General features: G+C 38.4%; 1 protein-coding gene across 1 annotated transcript in view; it reads right to left on the minus strand.

The window, feature by feature from the left end:
• The window catches only part of disp3 (dispatched RND transporter family member 3), a 45,122-nt gene extending 18,471 nt beyond the window's left edge, over nt 1-26,651 (minus strand). The window contains exons 1-4 of the mRNA XM_053624280.1: nt 26,092-26,651; nt 3,332-4,538; nt 2,824-3,043; nt 1,116-1,252 (exon numbers count right to left, since the gene is read on the minus strand). Of these exons, the coding sequence (XP_053480255.1) occupies nt 1,116-1,252; nt 2,824-3,043; nt 3,332-4,319 (1,345 nt within the window). The 5' untranslated portion in view covers nt 4,320-4,538; nt 26,092-26,651. The remainder of the gene's footprint in view (nt 1-1,115; nt 1,253-2,823; nt 3,044-3,331; nt 4,539-26,091) is intronic.
• Between the last annotated feature and the right edge of the window lie 273 nt (nt 26,652-26,924).

Here is a 26,924-nt window from a genome sequence, read left to right on the forward strand (position 1 = left end):
GCTAACCCATAAAAATGCATAGGTTAAGGTTGAGATTATGCTATATTAGAAATTAAAGATTGTTGACCTTAACAGAGTAAAATAATTTTTATATATATATATATATATATATATATATATATATATATATATATATACCACAGCGCTGTTGAATTCTCGATTCTGATTGGCTGACAGACGTTCTGAGGTGTGCAATTATTTTTCCAGTGAATACACAGCTAAAGTAGTTCCAGTCAGTTCTTGACCGCATTACAGTTCCATATCACTTCGCTGAGTTAACTGACATAACGGAAAAGTTAGCCTACTGTCCACCGCAGCACACACATTTAACAACAAATAAAAAGACAGAAAATATCGATTTTACAGAAATAAGTAAGGGCTAATAGACGACGGGGCCACGAGGCGAAACCAAGGCTTGAGCTATTGATATACTTGAGCTATTGCAGTTATTAGAGCGAGAGAGAGAGAGAGAGAGTGCAAGAAAAAGAGTGCATGAGAGAGCATGTGTGATAAACCGGTGTACAAATATCAATATTTATGTATTTTTTCATTGTATGATCTGCAGTAAAAAAAAAAACTATATATTAAAAAAACAACCTTGTGAACAAGTAGGCTTATCAATATTTATTTATTTGTTCTATTTTTATATTGTTAGCATGAAATAAAAAAAAAAAACACTGTGAATTTCTCTGCAATAACTCCTTACCAATGGCTCAAGCCTCCATTACTAGTTCTAAAATGATGCTTGACTTGGGATGCGTAATAAATTAGTTCCACACACAAGAGCGTTTTAAGGACAAAAACCTGACAAATGTCTTGAAATGAAACATCTGAACGATATCTCGAGGTGTGTTAACTGTGGTATAAGTGGAATAATTGGCCCCGGTCCGTTGAATTATTAGAAAATAATGCACACCCGAGGTGTAATGGCCACTCCACTTCGCATCGCATTACCACCTCGGGTGTGCATTATTTTCCATAATTCAACGGCCCGTCGTCAATTATTCCTTACTTAAAATACACTAAAGTCGAACAATTGATTATTTCTGCTTCATTACTAAAATCCCATCCTAGAACTGCTTTCATGGAATGAAAGAAGTGCATGCAAATCTTACATGAGAAAGAAGTGAGGATATAGACCAGCACTGCTATACAGGCGCCACTGAATAATGCCAGCAACATGTCGCTGTGGAACGTCCTTCTGACCTCATCATCAAAAAGCTCTGTACCCCCATACAGCACTTTCACCTTGCTGTGAAAGAGATGGAGAGAGAAGTAAAAGGACAGCAGGGAGGAGATATGTGCGGAAGAGAAAGAGGCTGAAAGCAAATGGACCATGAACATGATTCAAAAGGGCACAAAAGAAAGCGGGAACAGATATTAGCTCAGACAAGAAAAAGATTGCTCAGCATGGATGGTCTGATGAAGGAACATGGAATTATCTTATTAGATCACTGCATATACTAAGCCTATTTTAAGGAATAATTATGCGGACCCCAATACAGCACTTTTGCCTTGCTGAGAACGAGATGAAGAGAGGAGTGAAAAGAACTGCAGGGAGAATGACAAAGAAAGAAAGGAATGGAGCAAATTGGCTAGCACAATGAGGAACAGTTTATGATTCAAGGAGAATTATACAAAGGTGCCAACATTTACGGATTAGCCTTAGCATTCATGGTTTATTTTAGCTCTTGTATGGTTATATAGAAGACATCTGAAATAGAAGCTTTTCTGCTTTCTCTAATAAAATACTGGTCATGAATAAAAATTCTCCTGGCCGGAAAGACAATTCACTGAAGGGGAAAGGACACGGGATTCACCGAAGGGGAAAGGACACCGGATGTGAATGATGCTTTTAATTGTACTAGCAATTACTTTTGCTTCATGCCAACTTTAACTAAGTACACTCTGAATTTGTGAATTTGTGAAGCTTGGGCTTACAAACCATTAGAAAACCAGAGGGTGGGCCTGTGATCTCTAGTTGGTAAAAAAAAAAAAAAAAAAAAAAGGAGCTCTTGGTAGAATGTGCTGTTTATCATTAATGCTGTCGGCATGGGACCACCGAAATGCACTAGGGTTTTTATTGTACAATTCTCTCTGCCTGCTAAGATATTCTTGTTAGAAATGTTGGCAGTTCTGCATCATGCAGAGTACTTAGAAATAAGGAACAAATAATATCTCTTGCTATGGCTGTTCAGAGGGATGTAATACGGATTATCTTAATTATATCTTGGCACACTAAGCCCATTTGAAAGGAATGATTATTCTGATCAAGACAATTATGTCGTTTTATTATCTATAGGGTCATTTGTTCAAAATACTATCAAAGTGTTATAGAAAATAATGTGAAATTCAAAGCCAAGTGCCTTTGTTTCAAAGTACTGTCAGAAACACTGAACTGAAAAAAAAATACTACTCTTGTGAACCTTGGAATTAAGTTTCATGATGGATTAGTTACCCAACAAGTAATAACAGGATTCTCGGTATTGTGGTATATAATAGCAGAATGCTCACAAGTTGCTGGGGAAGCTTAGAATTGATCAAGAGTCTATCGGACACTGAAGTTTCATGTTCTGTAACCATTAAACAGTGAAATACTTGAATATTTTGACTCATTTGGGACTCCACTGTAGACTAAATACACCAAGTTACAAGTTTATTAGTTAACCGATTGAGAATAAACTGGGACTTCAATGTATATGTATTAAATATTTAAAAAATAATTATCCACGTCATTGATCCAAACCCATTCTTAGAGAGCTAGACTTCCTCCTAACACATTCAGTTAATAGCGATCCACTTTGATAGTAATCTGTATCTAACCTGGTGGACTGCTGAGCCAGAATCTCAGCATACTGGACTACAAAGTCCCTGAATCTTCGTCTCTGCTCCATGGGCCGGTCTTGTAGAGAGTAGAAGGATGGCAGTGGTGCTCCAAAATGGATCTCACTGCGGAGGAGGGAGGAATGAAGGCTGTCTGGAGTGAGTGTCTCATCCACATACCAATAAAACTGGGGGTGGGTGATCGCCAGACTCAAAGCACCTGGACCAACAAGGAGGAATCTGAGCAAGTTCCATATTTTTGCTAGATTTAGTTTAATAACTGCAGCTGTACATGATCTGGATATAATTTCAAGTTTAACTGGTATTGTTATTATTGTTATATTAAATGGGCAAAAGCAAAACAAAAACATCAGGGAGTATAGCGTAGATTGTTTTGTATGGGACCATGGTGGTTTATTGGTTAAGCTTCTGGACTACCAATCAGAAGAGTACAGTATATCGCAATAAAGGTCAATGTAGCTTGACTTGGCTGCTATAAACGACTCACCTTGTATATCTGCCAAGTCTGGGCCCATACCGTCAAAGTAGATCTTCCCTCCTCGCTCGCTGGGGAAGAGGTAGGAGAGGAGGGAGCTAGGGGGTGAGCAGTATGAAGGCCCTAGAGGAAGGTCCCTCAACACTTCCAGAGGCTTCCAACAAAACTGCTGGAATTGTGGATGTTGCATGAGGAGTCGTTCCACGTGGTGGATGGTCTGAAGACGCTCCGGGGTGAAGATGTTGTTATCCTTGTCACCCTGAGCCACAAACACCAGCTCCATCCTCCAGAGAGCCTGGGTCTGAAGGTAGGAGTAACCTGCGAATCTTGCCTTTCTGACAAGAGCTGAGCTTGATTCCTCATTCACTTGTGTTCTGTTCGATTGTGTCCCATTTCTGGCTTGTCTCATTTTCCCCTCTTGTTTCTCATCATCCAACATTTTCATCATTTGCTCTGTTTTAGTGTTAATTCTGTCTTCTTGCTTTTGTGCTACCTCAAATTTACCCTGTCTAACCTCAGATAATCGTGTCTGATTGGTGACCACTGGCTGTTTCTCTTGTCTGTTTAATTTCAGCAACAGCAAATCCCTAAGGGCATTCGATTCAAAATCAAACCCCTCTGCATCACGCCGGTGTCTATCCCAAGACCCTAACTGGCTTTTCAGTGCAACAGTGAGTGCATCGAAGCGCTCTGCAGATGAATGGCTCCTTACTTCAAAGGCACTGTAGGAGAGATCAATGTCCAGGGGCTCGCAGTAGACAAACATGTAGGTAGAAAGAGTTAAGGGAAGCAGGAAGCCTACAACAAGAACCACTCCACTGGCCCAGGGTCGAGTGTAAATCCATCCTACCACCCACCACAATCCTCTACAGACCGGCTCTCCGCTGATCACTTCAACACCTTCATTGCAGGCTTCCTTCTCTTCATCATCATCTTGTTCCTCATACTCACTAAAGTCCCACATAGCCTGGAGCAACAAGGGTTCATCCTCTGAATCCATGGTATTACGAGACAAACAGGCAGTTATATCACTGCTGGCCTGGTGTACCCGTTTGTTATCTCCACATACAGTGAAACTGCGATGAAACCGGTCTGAATTATGCAGCAGTCTCCAGAGAGTGCCAGGTTATTGGTAAATGGCTGCTCTCGAGGACAAGGTCACAGTCGTTAATTCTGTCTTTCACTAGGCTGCTGGAGCACAGCCTCTGGCCTTTGAATCCTGAGGAAAGAGGAAATAGAAAAAAGGGGAAAAGTGTGAAAGGAAACCGTGAAGTCAGGTCTCCATGGGCAACACACATGCCCAGACAGGGTTGAGCCTTTGGCTTAGGATGCCAAACACAGCACATGTGTATGTGTGGTGATAAATTTCCCTCCCTCATACCCTCTCTCTCTTATCAGGTAAGCTGTGAAAGCTTTCACACCAGCAAAGGATGGCTGGCGTGTGTTTATCTGCAAGGGCACAAAACATGACGAGAGCTCAATTGTAAGTTATACTTGAAACTTTTCCCTTGAACTGAAAAATTGTGTAGTTGTAGTTATTGACTGTATGCTCAGTGAGAATGTATCAAGATTGTATGGGTTACAACGGATCCCACACTAATAATAAATAGCATTTTTAAATAGCATTTTATTTTCAAGGTATGCTGTTTACTTGAATTCCACTTGCAAACTTAACCTTTACATTATTTCACAGGATCGTATAACTGCCAATATTAGAAATATATATTATTTCTATATTAAATATATTATTAGAAATATACAGGTGATAATGTTTATAGAAATATACAAATAGATATATAGCTGTAAATAGATCCTCCTGATGTGAGGTGTGGAAGGAATAATTAACACTTGGGGATGTGCTGCTATAGGTCAATAATAAACAGTGGGGTGGGGTGATGTGGTCTGACATGAAGCGTAATTACTGTTACCACCCAGAATAAAAATTTTCCAATAACACCACCCCTTGAAGTGTTTTATTCCTCTTATACCACAGCAATTTACAAATACTAACATTTTTCATATTTATTAAACAACAACATACGTTAAGAAAAATTAAATAAATCAATTTATAGTTATGTATAATATTGTGGAACGTTTGCGGAACAAGTTAGCTCCTGCTGTTCTCACACCAGCCTCGCTTTTCGCTCTCTCTTGTGGTTGATGAGACATAAAACACAGCTTGTCATGCTATCAAGAAATGGTACATCTGCCCTGAGGACTTTCCGGTGGTGGGGAACTAAATTTGCCGCTTTACCTTTAACTATAACAAAGTGCTGATACTGGAGATTGTTAAATAAATATCTTACAGAACTCTTCGCCATTTTAACTATTATATCAATGTTTATAACGTACTAGAACATCCGCATTATTATAAACCTGTGATTTGAATTATAGCTGTTTCTACCATTAGAGATGATAAAGGTTCTTTGATTTGTCCCTCTAGCAGAACCCTTAAGTTTGTATGAAGAACCATACAACAGAATTCTCCTTTTAGAAAATGGTTCCTGAACCACCCAAATCATCCGAAGGTAGCCCATTGTTCACTTGCCTGTAGTGATATTGGTCTATATGAAGTCCCTCTAAAGGTAGTACGTTTATGTTTAAAATAGAATGAGTATTTGGGCAGCGTATAATATACAATTTTGTCCAAAAAAGTCTTATGTACCATGATATAATGTCCAGTGGATGTCAGGTAGGTTGGGAAATTGATGACATTATATGGCCGGTATTATTTCCATTTAATTTCTTCATTTCTAATTTCAACGTAAAAAGAAATTTGAATAATAATCCGAACATAACGTTTAATATGATTTTTTTTCGAAAATGAAATCGAGCCATAATGAAACAAAAGTACATTGTGGAAAATAAAGAATTTCTAGCATTGCTCTACAAAATTTAAAATGGGTCATATTATAAAGGTTAAGGAACCCAAGGCCATTCAGATTTTCAGTGGACGGTATCCCCAGGTGCTCTCAATGAAAAATAGCCGAGCTATGCTCAGGGGAAGCATCCGTGTATAGATAGCCCTGTATCTTAATCCCTGTATCTCTTCCCTGCAGAGAGTCGGTATATTTCACCTGTTAGTCTGGCCTGCTGGGGGATCGATGTTTGATTTAGGTGTTAAAGAATATCCCCTGGCATGCCAGTGGGCTGCAAAGACACTAATAAGCATTCTGGGACAAATTTCAGAGCCCCGGAACACTCTAGAAGTCATCTCTCAACATTCCGGTTTAAACCACTCACATGCCAGCGATAAGTGTACATTAGCAAACCTCTTCGGAAACGTTCATCAGTCACCCTGACATATCCAGTGATAACGGTTCTCAGTAAGTATATCTCTACACATCTCCTCACTTGTTTTGCAAATGAAGTAGTGAAGGAATAAAAAAAAAAAAAAAAGGAAGTGAGGAAAAAAAGAAAAGAAAGGAGTTATCACAGGAAGACGGTAGTGAATATTAAACCCTGCAGTTTTAGAGTCTCGGAAATGATCGCCTTGGTTAAATATTCAATACGGATAGAGGCACCTTGAGTTTTACAATGCTGCTGTCACATGTCCCATTTCCATTTTGACAGCTCAGATGCTTTCACACAGATTGAAGCCTGATTCCCATCTTTGTGCCTTGCAGGCATCTTGTTGTAGCCTGAGACCAAACTTTGTTAGGGTAGTCATTTACCGCCCTCCTGGCAGCCTGCTGTCAGTCACATATGCTAAATTAGTCATAATGAAAGAACTAATGGTAGTGATTTAAGCCCTATAAAAGGCTTGAAAAAATGTTGGAGTTTTTAAAAAAAAAAAAAAAAAATCATATTTATGTACATTTTAACACTGAAACTGTTATGTGTTAAATCATTTCAGGCAATAATATTTCATGCTTTTTAATGTTTCCTTACTTGAGCGTTGAGGGTTGAGTGTTTTAGCATAGAATTGGCAAATACACAGAATCCATGCTAATGGTACAAGGGCATAAAGGGTGTTCTAATGACTTATTTAAAATATTGTATTAATTAATATTTGACTTTAAATGTATAATTAAGGGGCGTATGGTGGCTTAGTGCTTAGCACGTTCGCCTCACACCGCCAGGGTTGGGGGTTCGATTCCTGCTGCTGCTCTGTGTGTGTGGAGTTTGCATGTTCTCCCCGGGCTACATGGGTTTCCTCAGAGTACTCCGGTTTCCTCCGCCAGTCCAAAGACATGTGCGGTAGGCTGACTGGCGTGTCCAAAGTGTCCATAGTGTATGAGTGAATGTGTGTGTGTGATTGTGCCCTGCGATGGATTGACACCCTGTCCAGGGATAGGCTCCAGGTTCCCCGTGACCCTGAAGGATAAATGGTATAGAAGATGGATGGATGGATGGATGGATAGATGGATGTATAATTAATGGGGTGAACTTTGTAAATATATGTAAATAAATTAAAAAGAATGAGAGTACTGACATAGCTTCTTTCCTTTATTGTCAGAAATTACAGAACTTCCTGTTGATGTGACTATTTCATATATTTCATAGGGGTGGATGTGATCAGTTTTCAAGCATGAGATGTTAAATGGATTCACAAATTAAGATCTGTGACTGCCAAAATACTGCTATGTTATTGTTTTAAGTTATTTATATGAAATATATGATGTGTCAGCAGAATGTCTGGTCAATTCTTTCACTATACTAAGAAAATCTTCCAGTTATTGAACGGCTTGCAGCTTACATTTCTTCCAGCTATTGCAGTAATATGAATCCATTCACTCGTCCAGATACACCAAAAAGCCTGCACTCAAAGCAGGGCGCCACACCGGCACCAATCAGCTTAATGTGTCTAGACTTTTTGAAGGAGAATGTGCTTTTAAAAGAGGCATTTGTTTGTCTATAAACACCTCAGGAGGTGCAATGCAGCATCTGTCGGCACCATGGACTCACAGTTTAACATCTGGTGGAGGCTCTCGCTACTGTAGAGTATAAATTCTTTATTGCACAGGATGCTGTCGAGATAAACAGACAAAAACATGCAGGGTTAGGACAAACAACGCATGAGTCCAAACGTATGGGTTTAAAGAGTCATCCACCCACCTGGCTATAAGATGATGAATGGTGAGTGGTATTTATTTGGTATTTATTACAAATCTGCATAAATCATAAATCTGCAAATTTTAAATAGCAATAATTGTGTGTGTGTGTGTTTGTGTATTTTTATATATATATATACACACACAATTATTGCTATTTAAAATTGTTATAGTCCTCTTATTTTAAGTAATAGGTTGTTATTTCTATGTAAATATACTGTATAAAATGGTTGATTTATAAGAATATTGTTATGTTTTTACTCTTAAGGTTAAAATTCTAAAGTATTTGATATGTTTCTCATATTCTCTTAACAACAACAACAACAATAATAATAATGTATTACTGTGTAAATAAATAAAATGACTGTTGTCTAAAATTATTGCTCTTTTTCTGCAATTATCTTAAGCAATAAGGTGTTATTATATAAATATATACAATTATTTATATAGACATTACTGCTGTGAGAATTTGTTGATGTAGTCCTGCATTTATCTTAATCAATAATGTGTTATTTCTATGTAAATAGCGAAAATTGCTACATGATATATGATACATTTAGTACACATAATTTATCATTTAAAGTTGTTACTGCTATGTAAATATACTGTATAAAATGATTGCTATGTTCCTGTTCTTATCTTATCATTGTATGTATGTATGTATGTATGTATGTATACGCTTATGTAGCGTTATTATGATATAAATGTTCCTGAACTTAACTCTTGGATTAATGGTTACATTAAGTCTTCAGATGAATGAATGCAAGAAAGAGTAACAGTAATCAATTCCTTTATTGCCATATCTGAAATGAATATAATGAACGAACACAACTGCAGCAGTTCTTGGCCAGATATACAATATAATCAGCATATTAATGATATTTTGCCCGCTGTTCCTCCACCACTGTTGGCCCCAGTGCATGAAACCAGCACAGGCTCCAGATGGTGGATTGAATTCAGATTTGAGGAAACTAAAGTGCCAGCTTTTGGCTCAGATCTACCTGTTTTCACTGCAGGCGAGAACAAAATGCGAGAAAGAGTTGCAAAATGAAATAAGGAAGAATAAAGGAGAAAGCGTGTGACAGGAGTAGAGAGAAGAATAGAGGGAGGAAAGAAGTGATGGTTGCTATGGTTACTTCAGAAACAGGCCACACCCACATTAATAGTATCATTTGAGACGCCACGTCGATATTTCGATACCTATGCTAATTCATAACTTTGGGACAGTATATACCACTTTGACCTCTCCAACTAGTCAATTGATTTGAAATAAATCTGTCTTATAGTGTATAGCAGAGGAGAGGAGTCTCCTCCAAGGGCAGACTTAAGTTTATTACCTATGGCTAGGCTCCAAAAAAGTCTTTATTTACAGCTGCGCGTTGGGCCAATTGCAGCTGCTAAGTCTTAACAGTGCTGTTTGTCTTAATGATACAGAGCTACAGTACTTAAAGATAGCTATTACCTTCAGAAATTATTCTATAATGTTACACAGCTTCACCCAGATGAGGACCGGTTCTCTTTCGAATCTTAAGGTTTCTTCCTCATGTTGTCTCAGGGAGTTTTTCCTTTGCTTGCTGACTCTGGCTCTGTGACAATGTCTGTTGTTAAAAGCACTATAAATGCAAAAAGTTAATTGAATTGAACATATACAACTAGTTGGCTAGCCATAGCTGATGTTTTGGTGACCTCTATGTTCAAGGTAACATGATTCATTTCAAGATAAGTTTGGGTTGTCCAGGTTGAAAGCAATAATCTATTTTCTTTCTTATTTATTTATTTATTTATTTATTTATTTATTTATTTTTGCTTCTCCCTCTAGAGAGTTATGGATCAAAGGTTTTGGTTCCTGAAGCAATTCATGGTGTGAAAATAGATCTACAATGCAATATTTATAGAGCTCTGTTCAAGGCTGAAGAGTGTCTTTAGAAGCTTGAAGGTATTTGTACTTTTCATCATATTTTTTGTTTTTATTTTCTATATTCTGTTATTATTATAATTATCATTATTATTAATATTATTATTATCGTTGCACACACACACACACACACAGATATATATATATATATATATATATATATATATATATATATATATATATATATATATATATATATAGTTTTAGCTTTTACACCTCAACTAGCCAGAACTCCATTAAGTAAGAAATAAAATGCCTGGTGGCTTGCTGTTATAGCAAAATAAAGACATGATAATGAATGATTTTCCAATAGCATGCTTGAAGAGTTTAATACAACAGCAAATTGCCAACAATGACATTTTTGATTTATTAAAGAACAACACATTAAGCTTTTTAAAAAAAAAAAAAAAAAAAAATATTCAGTGTTACGATTAATATTATGGAACACAATTTTTCAAATCACTTACGTTATAGCAGCTATAATAATCTTTTAGAATTTAATGACAAAAAAAAAAAAAAGCATCTTGTCTTGTTACCACATCTACCAAATGCTGTAAGTGTTATCTTACACTGGGAAGCCTGGAGCCTCTCGTAGGGGACTCGGGGCACCAGGCAGAGACACCCTGGACAGGGGGCCAACCCATTGCAGTGCACTCAGTACACTCATTCACACACTACGGACAATTTAGAGATGCCAGTCAGCCTACAATGCATGTCTTTAGACTGGTGGAGGAAACTGGAGTACGTGGAGGAAACCGCCAAAGCACAGGAAGAACATGCAAACTCCATGGACACAGGGCAGAGATGGGAATTGAACCCCCAACTCCAGAGGTGTGAGGCAAACATGCTAACCACTAAAACACCATGCCTCCCAAAACTTCATATATATATATATATATATATATATATATATATATATATATATATATATATATATATATATAATATATATAAATCTGTTTATTATTAGATCATGTCGCGTATCTGCCATACAAGTCTGCCTGTGAAATAGCTGTTACTATAGAAACAATAATGTATTTGAAGGCATTAATATCAATTTACAATTAGATTGGAACTACAGTACTGACAGAGCTTTGAAGTCACTAGAGAAAGTATACACCAATCCTTCATCGTGACAAGTAAAGAATTTCTAATCAACTTATGTTCAATCGCTGTCACGTTTGCAATTATTTATCTGCCTGACACATTTTAAATCCGTAGTGACTTCCAATTGAGGAAATTTAGAGCAAGGGCCTTAATATTTTGATTCAGTTCCGTTTCTGAAAGATGGATTTGTAAATTATCAAACTGTTATTATCAAAATTTTCCCAGGGAAAGGATGCGAGTGCTGACTCTGGTCTGATTTGCTGCGCCTTAAGCATCCGATGAGTACAATCCTGAAAGGAACCTTGCTATGTGAGCTATCTATATAAACACTACACTGCTGTGCCAGAGATATTTCAGCAGATTTGGGCTTTGACTGACAGCAGGGGTCTGAGCTGTTATCAGGCGTGATGGTGTGTTTTGTTCTGCTCGCTGGTGAGATTTGGTCTCCTGTGGCATCCTATTTGGCCCAAGCAAAAGCAACACGCTTTTTCAGCGTGTCGCTGAAGCGACAAGAGGCTCAATATGCGTGCGTGATTGACAGGGGAGAACAGTGTGGAGGAAGATCGCACAGATTTAGGTGGGGTTGGGTGCATAATAATGATGCTTAAGGGAGGGAAAAAAACAGCATTGTGACTGCCGACGTGCACCTGGGCTTACAAAGAAAATCAAGTGTGTTTCACGTGTGATTATGTGAGGAATATGTGAGTACATGTGAAAAACATGTGATTCAACACCATGTTCTTCCCCGAAAGTCGAGCGTGTGAAATCATATGAATAATATGCAAAACCACAGGTGAAAAATGAACATGAAAATAAACACATCATACGTAAAAATCACGTATGAAAAATCAACAAATCATATGTTAAAATAATTTTTAAAAATGTTTTTACATGGTTCATAGATGGTATTTTCCACCTGTCCATTTTTCACGATTCAATTATTTTCACATTCGATTTTTTTAAATGCATGATTCATGTGTATGTGTGGGAAAAAAATGTGTGACACATAATAACATGTTAAGTATCCAAAAATGACATATGTAAATTTCACGTGAGTTGTTATTATTCACATCATGAAGTTTTTGTGGGTGATCGGTCAGTGGGACGAATGGTGATCAGTGATTGATCAGAGAGAACGATGGCGATCAGTGATTGATCAGTGTGAATGATGGTGATCAGTGATTGATCAGTGGGAATGATGGTGATCAGTGATTGGTCAATGAGAACGATGAAGAGCAGTGATTGGTCTTTGGGAACAATGGTGATTGGTCAGTGGGAATGATGGTGATCAGTGATTGGTCAATGAGAACGATGAAGATCAGTGATTGGTCATTGGGAACGATGGTGATCAGTGATTGATCAGTGGGAACGATGGTGATCAGTGATTGATCAGTGGGAACGATGGCGATCAGTGATTGATCAGTGTGAATGATGGTGATCAGTAATTGATCAGTGGGAACGATGCGATCAGTGATTGATCAGTGGGAAAGATGGTGATCAGTGATTGATCAGTGGGAACGATGGTGATCAGTGATTGATCAGTGGGAACGATGGTGATCAGTGATTGATCAGTGGGAACGATGGCGATCAGTGATTGATCAGTGTGAATAATGGTGATCAGTAATTGATCAGTGGGAACGATGGTGATCAGTGATTGATCAGTGGGAACGATGGTGATCAGTGATTGATCAGTGGGAACGATGTGATCAGTGATTGATCAGTGGGAACGATGGTGATCAGTGATTGATCAGTGGGAAAGATGGTGATCAGTGATTGATCAGTGGGAACGATGGTGATCAGTGATTGATCAGTGTGAATAATGGTGATCAGTGATTGATCAGTGGGAACGATGGTGATCAGTGATTGATCAGTGGGAACGATGGTGATCAGTGATTGATCATTGGGAATGATGGTGATCAGTGATTGGTCTTTGGGAACAATTGTGATTGATCATTGGGAATGATGGTGATCAGTGACATTTATTCTATAAAAACATATATTAAGATTTTGCTGTGTTTCTATTTAGAAAAAATCCCCATGCTATCCCCATGGTACTGAAATTATGCTTAACAGGACTATAATAATCAATCAAACTTTAGCCATGTTTAAACTTGTGGTGCCAGAAATATTTGAAACATTCTCAGCTATTTTTCAGCCTTTGCGTTCCTGAATAATAAGTATTACCAGAGTACAATTTTCGACTGGTTTGCCATAAATGATTAAATAAAAACAGCTCTTGGTCGTGAGTTCTGCTGAAAGCATAATTTAAAAAATTCACTACTTCATGGCCAAACATCCTCAGCTGAATCTATTCATGCTTTTCATCCTTTTGTTGCTTGCAGAAGTGTTCTGCTTTTTCAAAACCTCAATGTTGTCACTACATCGGCCTGTTAGTGACGGGCTTTGAAAGGTCCATGAATGTAGGAATGTGCATCTGACGTATTGCTGTACAGAAACTCAGTGTGGGTTTTACCGGCATCTAACATCTACAGTAAATAGTGTATGTTCAGGTACAGCATTAATTTTCCGTCACATATCAGCCGTGCTGGTGCATTTGGAGGCAACTGATGACCTGTGTTCTTTGTGTATGATGTTATTTTCTTTATTACATGATTGATATTGTTAGGGCATGTTCACCATTTTCAATTTGCTGTGTAAATTGTAGTTTAATCTGTAGTACTCCTGAGTGGCTCTGTGTGAGTGTTGTGGGTTGACTCTATCTCGCACACGTTTCTGCTTAGTTGCTTGAATCTTAGTCTTGCATCATTTGGATCACTGTCAGCTTCGTTAAGGCCCTGTTCAGACTTGATATGAACATTCTTCGAAGGTGGTCCGAACACAAACGGACAACTGGGAGTCGAGAGCGTAAAATTGGCCATGCTTTCTGGTTGGTTCAAGGAGGCCATACTCTCTCTGTCCTCTCAATCAGAGCAACACTAGCCTCTCACTGATGTCTGTGAGCTCATGTATGCAGAAGAGGGTAGATAGCGCTTTCCTCCATGTGCATTGCATTGCTCTGTGAGGCAGCGGTTCAAAAACATGTAGATGGCTGGTTTCACATGTCTCGGAGGACGCACGTGCTTGCCCCACCCCCTGGTTACTAGCTGTCATGTGATAGTGGAGCATTAGCTAGTGGGTGGACATCATCACCAATGCAAACCAGTCCTGTGGTTGCATGACATGGGTTACATCTGATAGCATTAGCATACACGAAGGGAATAATTCAACAAACCACCATATATCTTCTGAACACAGTGAGCACATATGTAGCTGGTATCCTCCTTTACCTTACAGCGAAGGTATCTTAAACCGTTTCACCATTAATGAGGCCACATTCATTCCAGATCACCTCTCAAGTGGTCTGAGTGATGCGATTACAAAACGCAGACCTGCACTTACCACTGTCCACTTGTGATCAGATCACCTGAGACAGATGTTAAGGCAATGTCTGGATGGGGCCAACATCTGGAAGACCTATGCTTGGGTGGATGGAATTTTCCTTGCTTCATGTATAAAAGCATCAGCCAAACGAGTAAATGTTTTATTGTACTTTAGTCCAAACGGATAAAGTAGTGATGCTGGTTTAATCTAGATATTACGAATGATTAAGACTTCATAAACTAGATTTATATAGGGAGTTGCACAGGATCTTCCAAAGGAGTCACTCACACTTTTACAGGACATTCACTATAAAGCAGGGCCACGATAAATCACCCTAAAACTCTGGAAATGATTCACAAAATGTTTTTCAATTCAGATTAAAAAGACTTCTTTAACCCTGCTTACTCAAGGTTATTTTACTTTATTTTTTATATATATATATATATATATATATATATATATATATATATATATATATATATATATATATATATATATATATTCATTAGTCAATACATTAATAATCATTAATGTAGATCATTCATTATGAATTCATCAATGCAATTTATCAAAAAAATCTTTAAAAATCAAATTATTAATTTGACTGACACTTTCATATCAGTTTTTAGTCCTAAAACGAGACTAATTATAAAGTCATTATAAAGCCATTTTGATAAACCGAAACAATTAATAAATGAATAGTTGAGTTAAAAACTTTATAAATGATATTGTTTCCCCTTGGCTGATCCTCCTCATTTAAAAATGCACTAGTCCTTATGCTTACAAGAAAACAAAACAAAACAAAAAAAAAAACATGGAGATCTCTGGGGAACGTGATGAGACATAATAAATGTGTGATCAAAGCAAAAGTTTTGTACACACGAGGAAAAAAATGTCTGTGTTTACGTCTCTCCTGTCAGTCATGTTACAGACAGAACCATATATTTACTGCTCCAAAACACAAACATGACAGATTCATTTGTGCCACCGGATTCTATTGTTGTAGGGGAGAAAGCCAAAAGAAATAAAACATCTATAAACCTGGGAACTGTTTTTTTTTTTTTTCTTTTTCAAAAGAAAAATAAATCTGCTGTCTGCCAAGGAGGATCATGGATGCTGAATTAGATACCTTTCTCCTGGAGAGATCATGCAATTATGATGATGATGATTATTATTATTATTATTATTACTATAACTAGTAGAAGTAATTGTAGTAGTAGTAGTAGTAGTAGTAGAAATAATAGTGGTGGTAGTAGTAGTAATTGATGTAGTAGTAGAAATAGTAGTAGTAGTAGTAGTAGTAGAAATAATAGTAGTAGTAGTAGAAATAATAGTGGTAGTAGTAGAAATAATAGTGGTAGTAGTAGTAGTAGTAATTGTAGTAGTAGTAGAAATAATAGTAGTAGAAGTAGTAATTGTAGTAGTAGTAGTAGTATTAGTAGAAATAATAGTGGTAGTAGTAGTAATTGATGTACTAGTAGTAGTAGTAGTAGAAATAATAGTAGTAGAAGTAGTAATTGTAGTAGTAGTAGTAGTAGTAGTAGAAATAATAATGGTAGTAGTAGTAGTAGTAATTGATGTAGTAGTAGTAGTAGTACTACTAGTAGTAGTAGTAGTAGAAATAATAGTAGTAGAAGTAGTAATTGTAGTAGTAGTAGTAGTAGTAGTAGTAGAAATAATAGTGGTAGTAGTAGTAGTAGTAGTAATTGATGTAGTAGTAGTAGAAATAATAGTAGAAGAAGTAGTAATTGTAGTAGTAGTAGTAGAAATAATAGTGGTAGTAGTAGTAGTAGTAGTAATTGATGTAGTAGTAGTAGAAATAATAGTAGAAGAAGTAGTAATTGTAGTAGTAGTAGTAGAAATAATAGTGGTAGTAGTAGTAATTGATGTAGTAGTAGTACTAGTAGTAGTAGTAATTGTAGTAGTAGTAGAAATAATAGTGGTAATAGTAGTAGTAGTAGAAATAATAGTGGTAGTAGTAGTAGTAGTAATTGTAGTAGTAGTAGTAGTAGTAGAAATAATAGTAGTAGTAGTAGTAGTAGTAGTAGTAGTAGTAGAAATAATAGTGGTAGTAGTAGTAGTAATTGTAGTAGTAGTAGTAGTAGTAGTAGAAATAATAGTGGTAGTAGTAGTAATTGATGTAGTAGTAGTAGAAATAATAGTGGTGGTAGTAGTAGTAGTAGTAGTAGTAGTAATTGATGTAGTAGTAGTAGAAATAATAATGGTAGTAGTAGTAGTAGTAGTAGTAATTGATGTAGTAGTAGTAATTGTAGTAGTAGTAGTAGTAATAGCAGTAGTAGTAGTAGTAGTAGTAGTAGAAATAGTAGTAGTAGTAGTAATTGTAGTAGTAGTAGTAATTGTAGTAGTAATTGTAGTAGTAATTGTAGTAGTAGTAGAAATAGTAGTAGTAGTAGTAGTAGTAGTAATTGTAGTAGTAGTAGTAGTAGTAGTAGTAGAAATAGTAGTAGTAGTAGTAGTAATTGTAGTAGTAGTAGTAGAAATAATAGTGGTAGTAGTAGTAGTAATTGTTTTTTGTAGTAGTATTACAATATACTAGGGTTGTCACGATATCATAAACTTATCTTACGATACTATACCAGCTGAAGTATGAGAATACCGAGAAGTATCACGATACCACGCAATATTGTGTTAATTCATAAGTCAAATCTACAAAATGAACCAAATTGATAGAAATGCATAGATATAAATGAAAACAGACAAACCAAAATTTTATGTAAATAATAAAATTTGTAAAGCGAAGATTAAAAGCTATTTTGAGTGAAAGTATTCTGTGTTTATAGTTTTATACCTGTGTTATAACGGTGTTATTACTAGTCAATAGCCTGAGTCAAACATCATAGTGCTTGTAAACTAATAAATAATCCACAAAACCTGAGGAAGTTGTCCCAGGCTTCTTCAACAAAATACGTTGAATTGATTATTCAGTCATTCATGTTGAAATTGGAATTAAAGTGGCCTCTTTCTATTTGAATTCTGCTTCTATTAAAAGTAGTAGACTTTACCACCAATTAGAAAGCATAATTTACTCAACTTTCAACATAAAAAGCTTTTCACTCTTATAGTTATAATGAAAACCAGCCATTATTATCGTCGGAAGCTTGAGGCTTGTTGTTTCTTTGCCCACTTTCTATCAAGCACAACAAAGTGTTATGAAGAAACGGCAGCCGCGGGCGCCAAATTGTCAATATTCAGCAGAAATGAATTTAAAGGCGAAAGCAATTTCAGGCTACAAGTCTGGGGGAAAGACGAGCGCGACGGGATGTTGTTCTTGGCTGTTCTTTCTATCGTGCCTCATTGGGCCATTATGAACAATATCCTGAAGCTAAAGCTTTTTATGCTAATTTCCGGCACAAGTTTGAGGTACACAGGAGGAAATCAACTTAATGAACAAATGCCTGGGCTTGGGCTCCTTTAATTACTGTGTGTGTGACTATTAGCCTGCACAAGTACACATTAATTAGAAGCCTTGTTGTAGACTTTCATAACTGCTTTGGTGTTATTATGAGAATATGTCAGGACACCCTGTGCAAGCTGAATGCCTGAAACGTCTTTGGCTTTAAGTGTCTGTTTCAAGTGGCATACACTTATGTTATATTCTTTTGGATAGGAAATCTCGCCATAATGCACACAGGGTACAGGATTTTTTCTTTCTCTGTAACTAACAGGATCCCAGACGGTTTATAAAGAGAAAGAGCAATTTTACTGGTTATAAATGAATAACTAGCATGTTTGCCTCGCACCTCCGGGGTCAGGAGTTCGAATCCCGCCTCCACCCTGTGTGCATGGAGTTTGCATGTTCTCCCCGTGCTTCGGGGGTTTCCTCCTTCAGTCCAAAGACATGCACTGTAGGATGATTGGCATTTCCAAATTGTGCGCGATTGTGCCCTGCGATGGACTGGCACCCCATCCAGGGTGTCCCCCATATCCAGAGTGTTATATAGTATGGGGGAAGGGGGGATCTCATCAACCATCACTAGTGTGTAGCATCCACCTGGATGATGCGCCGGCAGCCATAGTGCACCAGAACGCCCACCACACACCAGATATTAGTGGAGAGGAGAGTGATATAGCCAATTCAGAGATGGAGATTATTAGATAGAGAAGGGCCAATGAGAGAATTTCACCAGGACACCGGGGTTATACCCCTACTACTGTGTATTTCAATCCTAGATAGTAGTAGCATTCAACTGCAGTCTTGTCTTTTCTGCTTGTGTTTTGCCTAGTCTTACACACACACACACACACACACACACACACACACACACACAAAAAAAAAAATCTGGAGTTTCTTCCTTTATATATATTTATAAGGATGAGATGATGGTAAAGTTACCGTTCTTTGTGGACTGAGATGAGAAGCAACAGATGGCCAATTTAGATACTGGTACATTTTTTAAAAACACATAATGATCCCATTATAAAACAGAGGAGAAGAAGATGGCAAACATTCAGGTGAACACCTTCTGTCAGCGTTCCTTGCTGTTAAACTTTAATATATTTCCCGAAACGCCACTATAATTTCAGACATCACAACCTTTGTAAAGGATTCTGTGTGCCTGAGTGTGCAACTGTGTGCAACGTATTGCATGTCAGTGCAGCACCGTGGAGGCACCGTTGCCTTCCCATCAGACGGCTGCTAAAAATAGTTAAATCCCTCCTCTCCTCCCTTCCTCTCTCTCCTTCACCCCCTTCCCCTTGCTTCCCCCCCCCCCTTCCTTTTTCCGTCCTTCACAGTTAATATGGATCATGTCCTCCTTGTTTTTGCCCTCTTGTCTCACTTGGTATTCAATTTGGTGTAAATTCATTGTGCTTTAATCTTTCTGAGGAGCATTTATTTATGTGCCTCAGTGGAGGGCTCGTAGCCACTCACCATGCTTCATTCATAAGCAGCGGAGCTCCAGTTGCGTGACTAAAATCAGATCTGTCAATCAGCATTTCAATTACTGTATGGCATGAGTAATTAAGGAATTTGTTGTGTGCACTTAGCATTAAAAAAAAAAAAACACGTTGTTTTTCGTGAGCCGTTGTTTATCGTGAGGCTAAGCTGCACCTTCACAGCTCTGAAATGTTTGGATTATAAATGGAAGTTTATAAATGCAAGCCTCGGTTTTAACTCTCTCTTGGTTTTCTCTCTCATTTTAGCACATATTTAGCCAAACATGACACAAAATAGTGATAAACCAAAAAAGGATGTTGTTCATATAAAATGGCATGATTCGCGTTTAACGAAGATCATTCAGATTTTTGTTTAGATGTTATTGTTTAGGAATGAGAAGCAAGTGCAGAAATTTTTATTGGGGATGAAATGTACACAATATAACCAATACGTATGTGGACACTTGACCATTACACCCATATGCGCCTATTTCAAAACCTTGGGCATTAACATGGAGTTGGTCCCCCTTTTGCTGTTATAATAACCTCCACTCTTCTGGGAAGACTTTCCACTAGATTTTGGAGTGTGGCTATGGGGATTTGCCTGTTCAGCCACAAGAGCATTAGTGATGAAGTCAGGTACTGATATTAGGTGAGGAGGTATGTGGTGCAGAGGGGTTGAGGTCAGGACTCGGTGCAGGACACTCAACTTATTTTACACCAACCTTGGCCAACCATGTCTTCATGGAGCCATAGTCCATGTCATAGTTCCAGTGAAGGGAAATCTTAAAGCTACATCATACAAAGACACTCTATACAATTGTGTGCTTCCAACTTTATGGCAACAGTTTGGATAAGAACTAAATATGGGTGTGATGGTCAGGTGCCCACAAACTTTTGGCAATAAAGCAGAGAAACACAATGATATGAATCACTTCTGAATGAAAAACTCTTGATTACCTTTGGAAATTTCTGCAACCCAACAACCCAGAGAACAGCAAACTAGCTGAATTTCATGTTGATTCAGAATGCAGCAGCACGGCTCGTCTTCAACCAGCCCAAAAGGACCCATGTCACACCCCTCTTCATCTCCCTCCACTGGCTTCCTGTAGCCGCCCGTATCAAATTCAAGGCCTTGATGCTCACATACAAGACCTTGTCTGGAACAACACTCTCCTACTTCAACACTCTCCTGAAGGCTTACGTTCCCTCACGCAATCTGCGATCGATTAACGACCGACGCTTGGTAGTGCCTACTCAGCATGGCTCAAGGTGCCTTTCCAATGAACTTCTAACCTCAATCCAGACCGCAGAATCTCTCACCATCTTCAAAAAACAGCTAAAGACCCCCCTCTTCCGTGAACACCTAACCAACCCCTAAAACGCCAACCCCACATTATCCTTCTATATAATAAAAATACATTTTAAATAAATAAATAAATAAATAAATAAATAAGTAAAAACTTGCTCTGGCTCTTACACCTCTACTCTGTGCACTTCTAGAGCTCAATTAATAAATCTTGTACGGTAGCACTACTTGTATTGTTCTCCGCTTGATATATCGCTTTGCTTGTATTCCTTCGTTTGTAAGTTGCTTTGGATAAAAGCGTCTGCTTAATGAATAAATGTAAATGAAACATATGTGCATCAATATACAATATCGCTTGAGACACATTTGCTCATAGAAGGGTCTTCTTCATTTTTTTTTTTTTTTTTTTTTTTTACTATTTTCTGCTATTTTAGAATAATAATGAAGGCATTACCAAGTAAGGAATACAATATGACAGATTGTACTGCTATAGGAAAATAATTACCATCCTAATCTTGATTAATTTTCAACAGTGTAATTAAAGCATTATGTATATATATATATATGTAAACATTCGTTCACTCTTACCAGCTTCTCTTTTTCTCTCTTTTGAAGGTAATAAGACAGAAAATGCAGCTTGTCTTGCCCTGGCATTATTATGCTGTCTAAGGGTCAAGATCAGAGCTGTTGAGAGCAGAAGGCTCTGATTCAAAAAACCCTACTCAATTCAATTCAGTTTTAGGTGTATAGCACTTTCAGCAATATATACTGTCACAAAGCAGCTTTACAGAAATCTGGATGTAGATTTAGGTCTCTAATGAACAAGCCAGTGGCAACAGAGTCTAGGAAAACCTCCCCGATAAAACATGACAAAGAAACTTTAAGAGGAACCCAACTTCTTCTGGATGATAGATGGATTATAGATCATTACAGTATACAGGTGTAGGACTGTAAAGACAAACAGCACTAAATGTGTTGAAAGGATGTTCGGTATGATCAGATGATGAGTCGTAAGATGAGCACTGATACGGTTTCTTCTCGTCCTCCTTCCAAAATTACAAGTGCTAAAACAAATGATCAGCTTCTGCAGCATCACATAAATTTCAAAACATGTCTGGGAGTTTACTTCTACTTTTATGAATTCTTAAAGGCTACACCAATGAGGTGTTGTATAAAAGGCCTCGGTAATGTATTTTTTTTTGTTACCCGTCTGTTATGGACCCCTAGGTTGCAATTTTTGTGTACATAAAATTGACAGATCAGGAAGAAGACGAACAGAGTAAAAGGACCAAGGTTGGGAACCTGTACACTTGTACCACTCCATTAGATCAGCACTCATGGGTCCTATCTCTCAAAAAGAATTGTACTGGATAACTTTGTGTGAACAGTCCAACTAGATCAGTGCTTGGCCCCCTCTCTTACTGTACTGTTAAAGTCAGATCAGTGCTTGGGCCCCTCTTTTACTGTGCTGTCCAATTCAGATCAGTGCTTGGCCCCCTCTCTTACTGTATTGTCAAAGTCAGATCAGTGCTTGGGCCCCTCTCTTACTGTGCTGTCCAATTCAGATCAGTGCTTGGCCCTCTCTCTTACTGTACTGGCAAAGTCAGATCATTGCTTGGGCCCCTCTCTTACTGTGCTGCCAAATTCAGATAAGTGCTTGGGCCCCTCTCTTACTGTGATGTCCAAGTCAGATCGGTGCTTGGGCCCCTCTCTAAATGTGCTGTCAAAGTCAGATCAGTGCTTGGCCCCCTCTCTTACTGTACTGTCAAAGTCAGATCAGTGCTTGGCCCCCTCTCTTACTGTACTGTCAAAGTCAGATCAGTGCTTGGCCCCCTCTCTTACTGTACTGTCAAAGTCAGATCAGTGCTTGGCCCCCTCTCTTACTGTACTGTCAAAGTCAGATCAGTGCTTGGGCCCCTTTTTTACTGTGCTGTCCAATTCAGATCAGTGCTTGGCCCCCTCTCTTACTGTACTGGCAAAGTCAGATCATCGCTTGGGCCCCTCTCTAAATGTGCTGCCAAATTCAGATCATTGCTCGGGCCCCTCTCTTACTGTGATGTCCAAGTCAGATCGGTGCTTGGGCCCCTCTCTAAATGTGCTGTCCAAGTCAGATCAGTGCTTGGGCCCCTCTCCTACTGTGCTTTCAAAGTCAGCTCAGTGCTTGGTTTCCCTCCTTCTCTCATGGGACACCACATTGTGGTTGAACAGTCCTCCAGTCTCTCCATTTCTCTTATGACCTCTGTGCCAACAAAATTCAGCTCTTTTGAAATCGCCGTCTCAAAGTCCTTTTCCAGTAAGTCTCTCAGTTCAACACAATATCTCCATCAAGCTTGACTCATTATCACCACTACATCATGGTCCACCAGCACCAATCGATGGCTAGTTTGACTTTGCAGACCACATCACATTGATTTTGTCCAGACGTCAGATCAGACTATATCTGTCAGAATATGCAGAGCAACTGGGTCACTCCATGAAAACCTCAGCCATTCAAATGTATATAAATCCCTGGCAATAAAATGAAACATTGCAGTGAATATAGATAAATATCATGATTAATGTAAGGTGTTACACCTTGAGATAAACATAATATAATTTCAGTGTTGTCCTGTTCCTATGTACTGTAAAAACATAATGCCTTTCTAAATTCTCCCATTAATTAGTGACCAAAAATTGTGACATTCCTTACCATACATAATAAAGTAATTAGTTTGTGCTTTAATTCCTAACCTTTCCTGTAATTAAAGTCTTCCTATTTTAGTACAGAGGCTATTTAATAGTTATCTATCGGGATGGTTGTTAGGGGTCATTTCACAGCCCATTTTGGGTGTAATAAAAAACAAGGTTTCCATTAGTAACAACAATATTTCTCTGTCAGTCAGCACAATTTATGGTATATAAAAAAAACAGAGGAAAATAACCAGAACTTAAGATGATAGATAAAATCAACATTTTTAACGTTTGTAGTTTTATCGTGTCCTGTTTTGGGAGTGTTATGCTCGAAACAGCCTTATTCCCAAGCTTCGAATTTCCAACCAGACCCCACATTCAGGCATGATGTGTATCACCTGAGAGTACATCCGCACGTCCTTCCAATAATCATTCAACGCAAGCGTTTTGACAGTCTGTGATGTTCGTGTCCAGGTAAGTTACACCATGTTACACTCACAACGTTTCACTCAGGGTATAGTGGAGTCACTCGATTAATATATATTGCAACTACAACAACTGATATGGTCTTACCTTAACTTTCCTAGTGAAAGTTAATGAATCCTTCTTTGTGATTGGATTAAAAAATAGACTAAAGAGTCTTCTTGAAATATTCAAGTTAACAGATCTGTAGAATGGTCCAAATTGTTGATCATTTTCAAACTTGTGTTAAAATTCATTGTTAAGGGGGTATGGTGACTTAGTGGTGAGCATGTTTGCCTCACATCTCCGGGGTTGGGGGTTCGATTCCCGTCTCCGCACTGGGGTTTCCTCCAAGTGCTCCGGTTTCCTCCCCAGTCCAATGACATGTGTTGAAGGCTGATTGGCATCTCTAAATTGACAGTATAGTGTGTGAGTGTGTGTGCGATTGTGCCCTGTGATGGATTACAACCCTGTCCTTGGTGTCCCAAGTGCCCCAAATCCCCTGGGATAGGCTCCAGGCTTCCCTGCAAACCCTATGTAGGAGAAGTGGTATGGAAAATGGATGGATGGATGGAAATTCATTGTTATTTTCATGTGCAGCACAGTAAATGTGATGCCTCATAACTCATGTTTGAGTGGAGATGTTATTTTTGACCCGTATGCCATTATGTTTTATGGTAAAGTCAGTGTAAAGGTGGGATTTTACCCTCATGTCACAGTTTGGCTGCGGTTTTCATGGAGTGACCCAATTCATCGTCCAGGCTCTTGCCATCTCAAAGCATGAGAACTGTGACTCTACCTTCTGGCACCACTGAACCAGTGCACAGGGTATCAGTAGCAATGATAGCTTCCTTTCATAGACTAATGTGTTTTTAAACACTTCACGTGTTTCATATTTTTTCCACATCTGACTTTTTCACCTGATTTATTTTTCACTCGTGATTTATTTTTACACATGAAAATCTTTATTTTCAAACATTTTTATATGATTTGTTTACTTGCATTTGATTCATTTTCACGTGACTTACGTAAACACAATTCGATTATTTTCACATGTTCACGTTCCACATGTAATTGTATTTATTTACCTGATGTCACGTATGTTTCATTTGGTTCACAGGGCATAGCATGTTGATAAGCACGTTCACATTCATGTATCACGTATTGTGTGGGGAAAAAAAACAACAACATATGATCATGTGAAATGTATGTGATTTTTCTATAAGGAGTGGGCTTCTGGCTCAGCTTTTTGCTTCCCTCCTAGACAATTTATTTCTAGGGTCTTTAGGGTCTTCTTTGGCCAAATTGTCTACTCTGAGCCCTTGAAGCCATTCCATTGTTCCTTTATTGCTACCCTGTGCCAGTCGATAATCCAAAAAGTCTGTGGATGTCACGCCCCTCTCTTTATCTCCAGCCTCCACTGGCTTCATGAAGTTCTTTATACTTGAAAATTGAGTAACCAATAGCACTTCACCTATTTATTTTCCCTCATGATCAGTACAGTCTGGGAATTGTACCTGGTGATACCACCTGGTAGTACTAAGAATAAAACTGGACTCTTTTGTGGTTCTGAAATGGTGGAACAACCTGCCTGACTTAACCTGTTTTGTAGAGCCCTAGAGCATTTTAAATCAGATGTATGAAAGTATTTCCGTGGATACCTGTGGATCGGGCATGCCTCTGTGTGTGAGAAAAAGAGAAAAACGCAAACTTGTTTTATCTTCGGAGACCGGTCTCTCTCTCTCTCTCGCTCGCGCTCTCTCTCTCTCTCTCTCTCTCTCTCTCTCTCTCTCTCTTTTTCTTTTTTAGGTGGATTATTTTTCTCCTTATTGTGCTTTCGCTCTGTCCTCCAATCAAAACCCCGTTTCTCTCAACTCAACTCATTCCTTTCTCACTGTAATAGTATGCAATCCAGACCCAAAGTTTTGTAAGAAGACGTGAATGCGCAGTGGATGAATGAGAGGAGAACTCTTCTTACCTGCTGGAGGAGTTGCTTGCTTTGTAGTAATTTCCCCCACAAGATCTCTCTAAAAGAAAGGAATATTTTAATCTTTAAGAAGATGATCTTCACACAATCCTGTCTCGAAACAAACACTTTTTAACACCCAGAACCCGGAGATCTTTTTTTCCCCCCACCCACTCTCGTTCTTCTTCCTTTTCCTCTCCTCTGTGTTGTGATTCCCGTCTTTCGTTCTGTCTTCGGTCGTCCAAGCAACTGCTTTGTGGCGTGTAAGAATGTGCTCCTGAAGCTGTGTGTGTGTGTGTGTGTGTGTGTGTGTGTGTGTGTGTGCATGCTCTCTCTCTCTTTCGCTCTCTCCCTCAGTTCCTCTTTATGTCTCTCACTGGTTTGTTCAAGCTCCCATCCAGGCATCCAGACTCCCTGCAGCTGACAGGAGGAGAGAGGAAACACACACACACGGTCCAAACACATGAGGAGGACAAATCCGTTCATCAAGGTTACGCACCTCGGTAAAGAAGCTGAATCTTCCATATTTCACTGACATTTGCTTGAAAAATTGTGACCAGCTTTAAGCTTTTACAAATGGAATTGGTTGGTCCCCCCTCCTTTATATATAATGATGGTTTAGTCGAAATAGAGAGAGAGAGAGAGAGTGGGGGGTGGGTGGGGGGGGGTGGAGAGAGAGAGAGAGAGAGAGAGAGTTGGGGGGGGAGAGAAGGGGGTTTCGGTGATAGCTGAACTGGAATAGGCTGACTGGAAATAAAATTTAAAAAATAATAATGAGACTTGTTAATCTTAATAAGAAAATTGTTGGCACAGGATGGTAATTCGAAACGTAGTGTAAAATTAGG

This window comes from Ictalurus furcatus, chromosome 5, assembly GCF_023375685.1.
Source record: "Ictalurus furcatus strain D&B chromosome 5, Billie_1.0, whole genome shotgun sequence".
In the NCBI taxonomy this organism is placed as follows: Eukaryota; Metazoa; Chordata; class Actinopteri; order Siluriformes; family Ictaluridae; genus Ictalurus; species Ictalurus furcatus.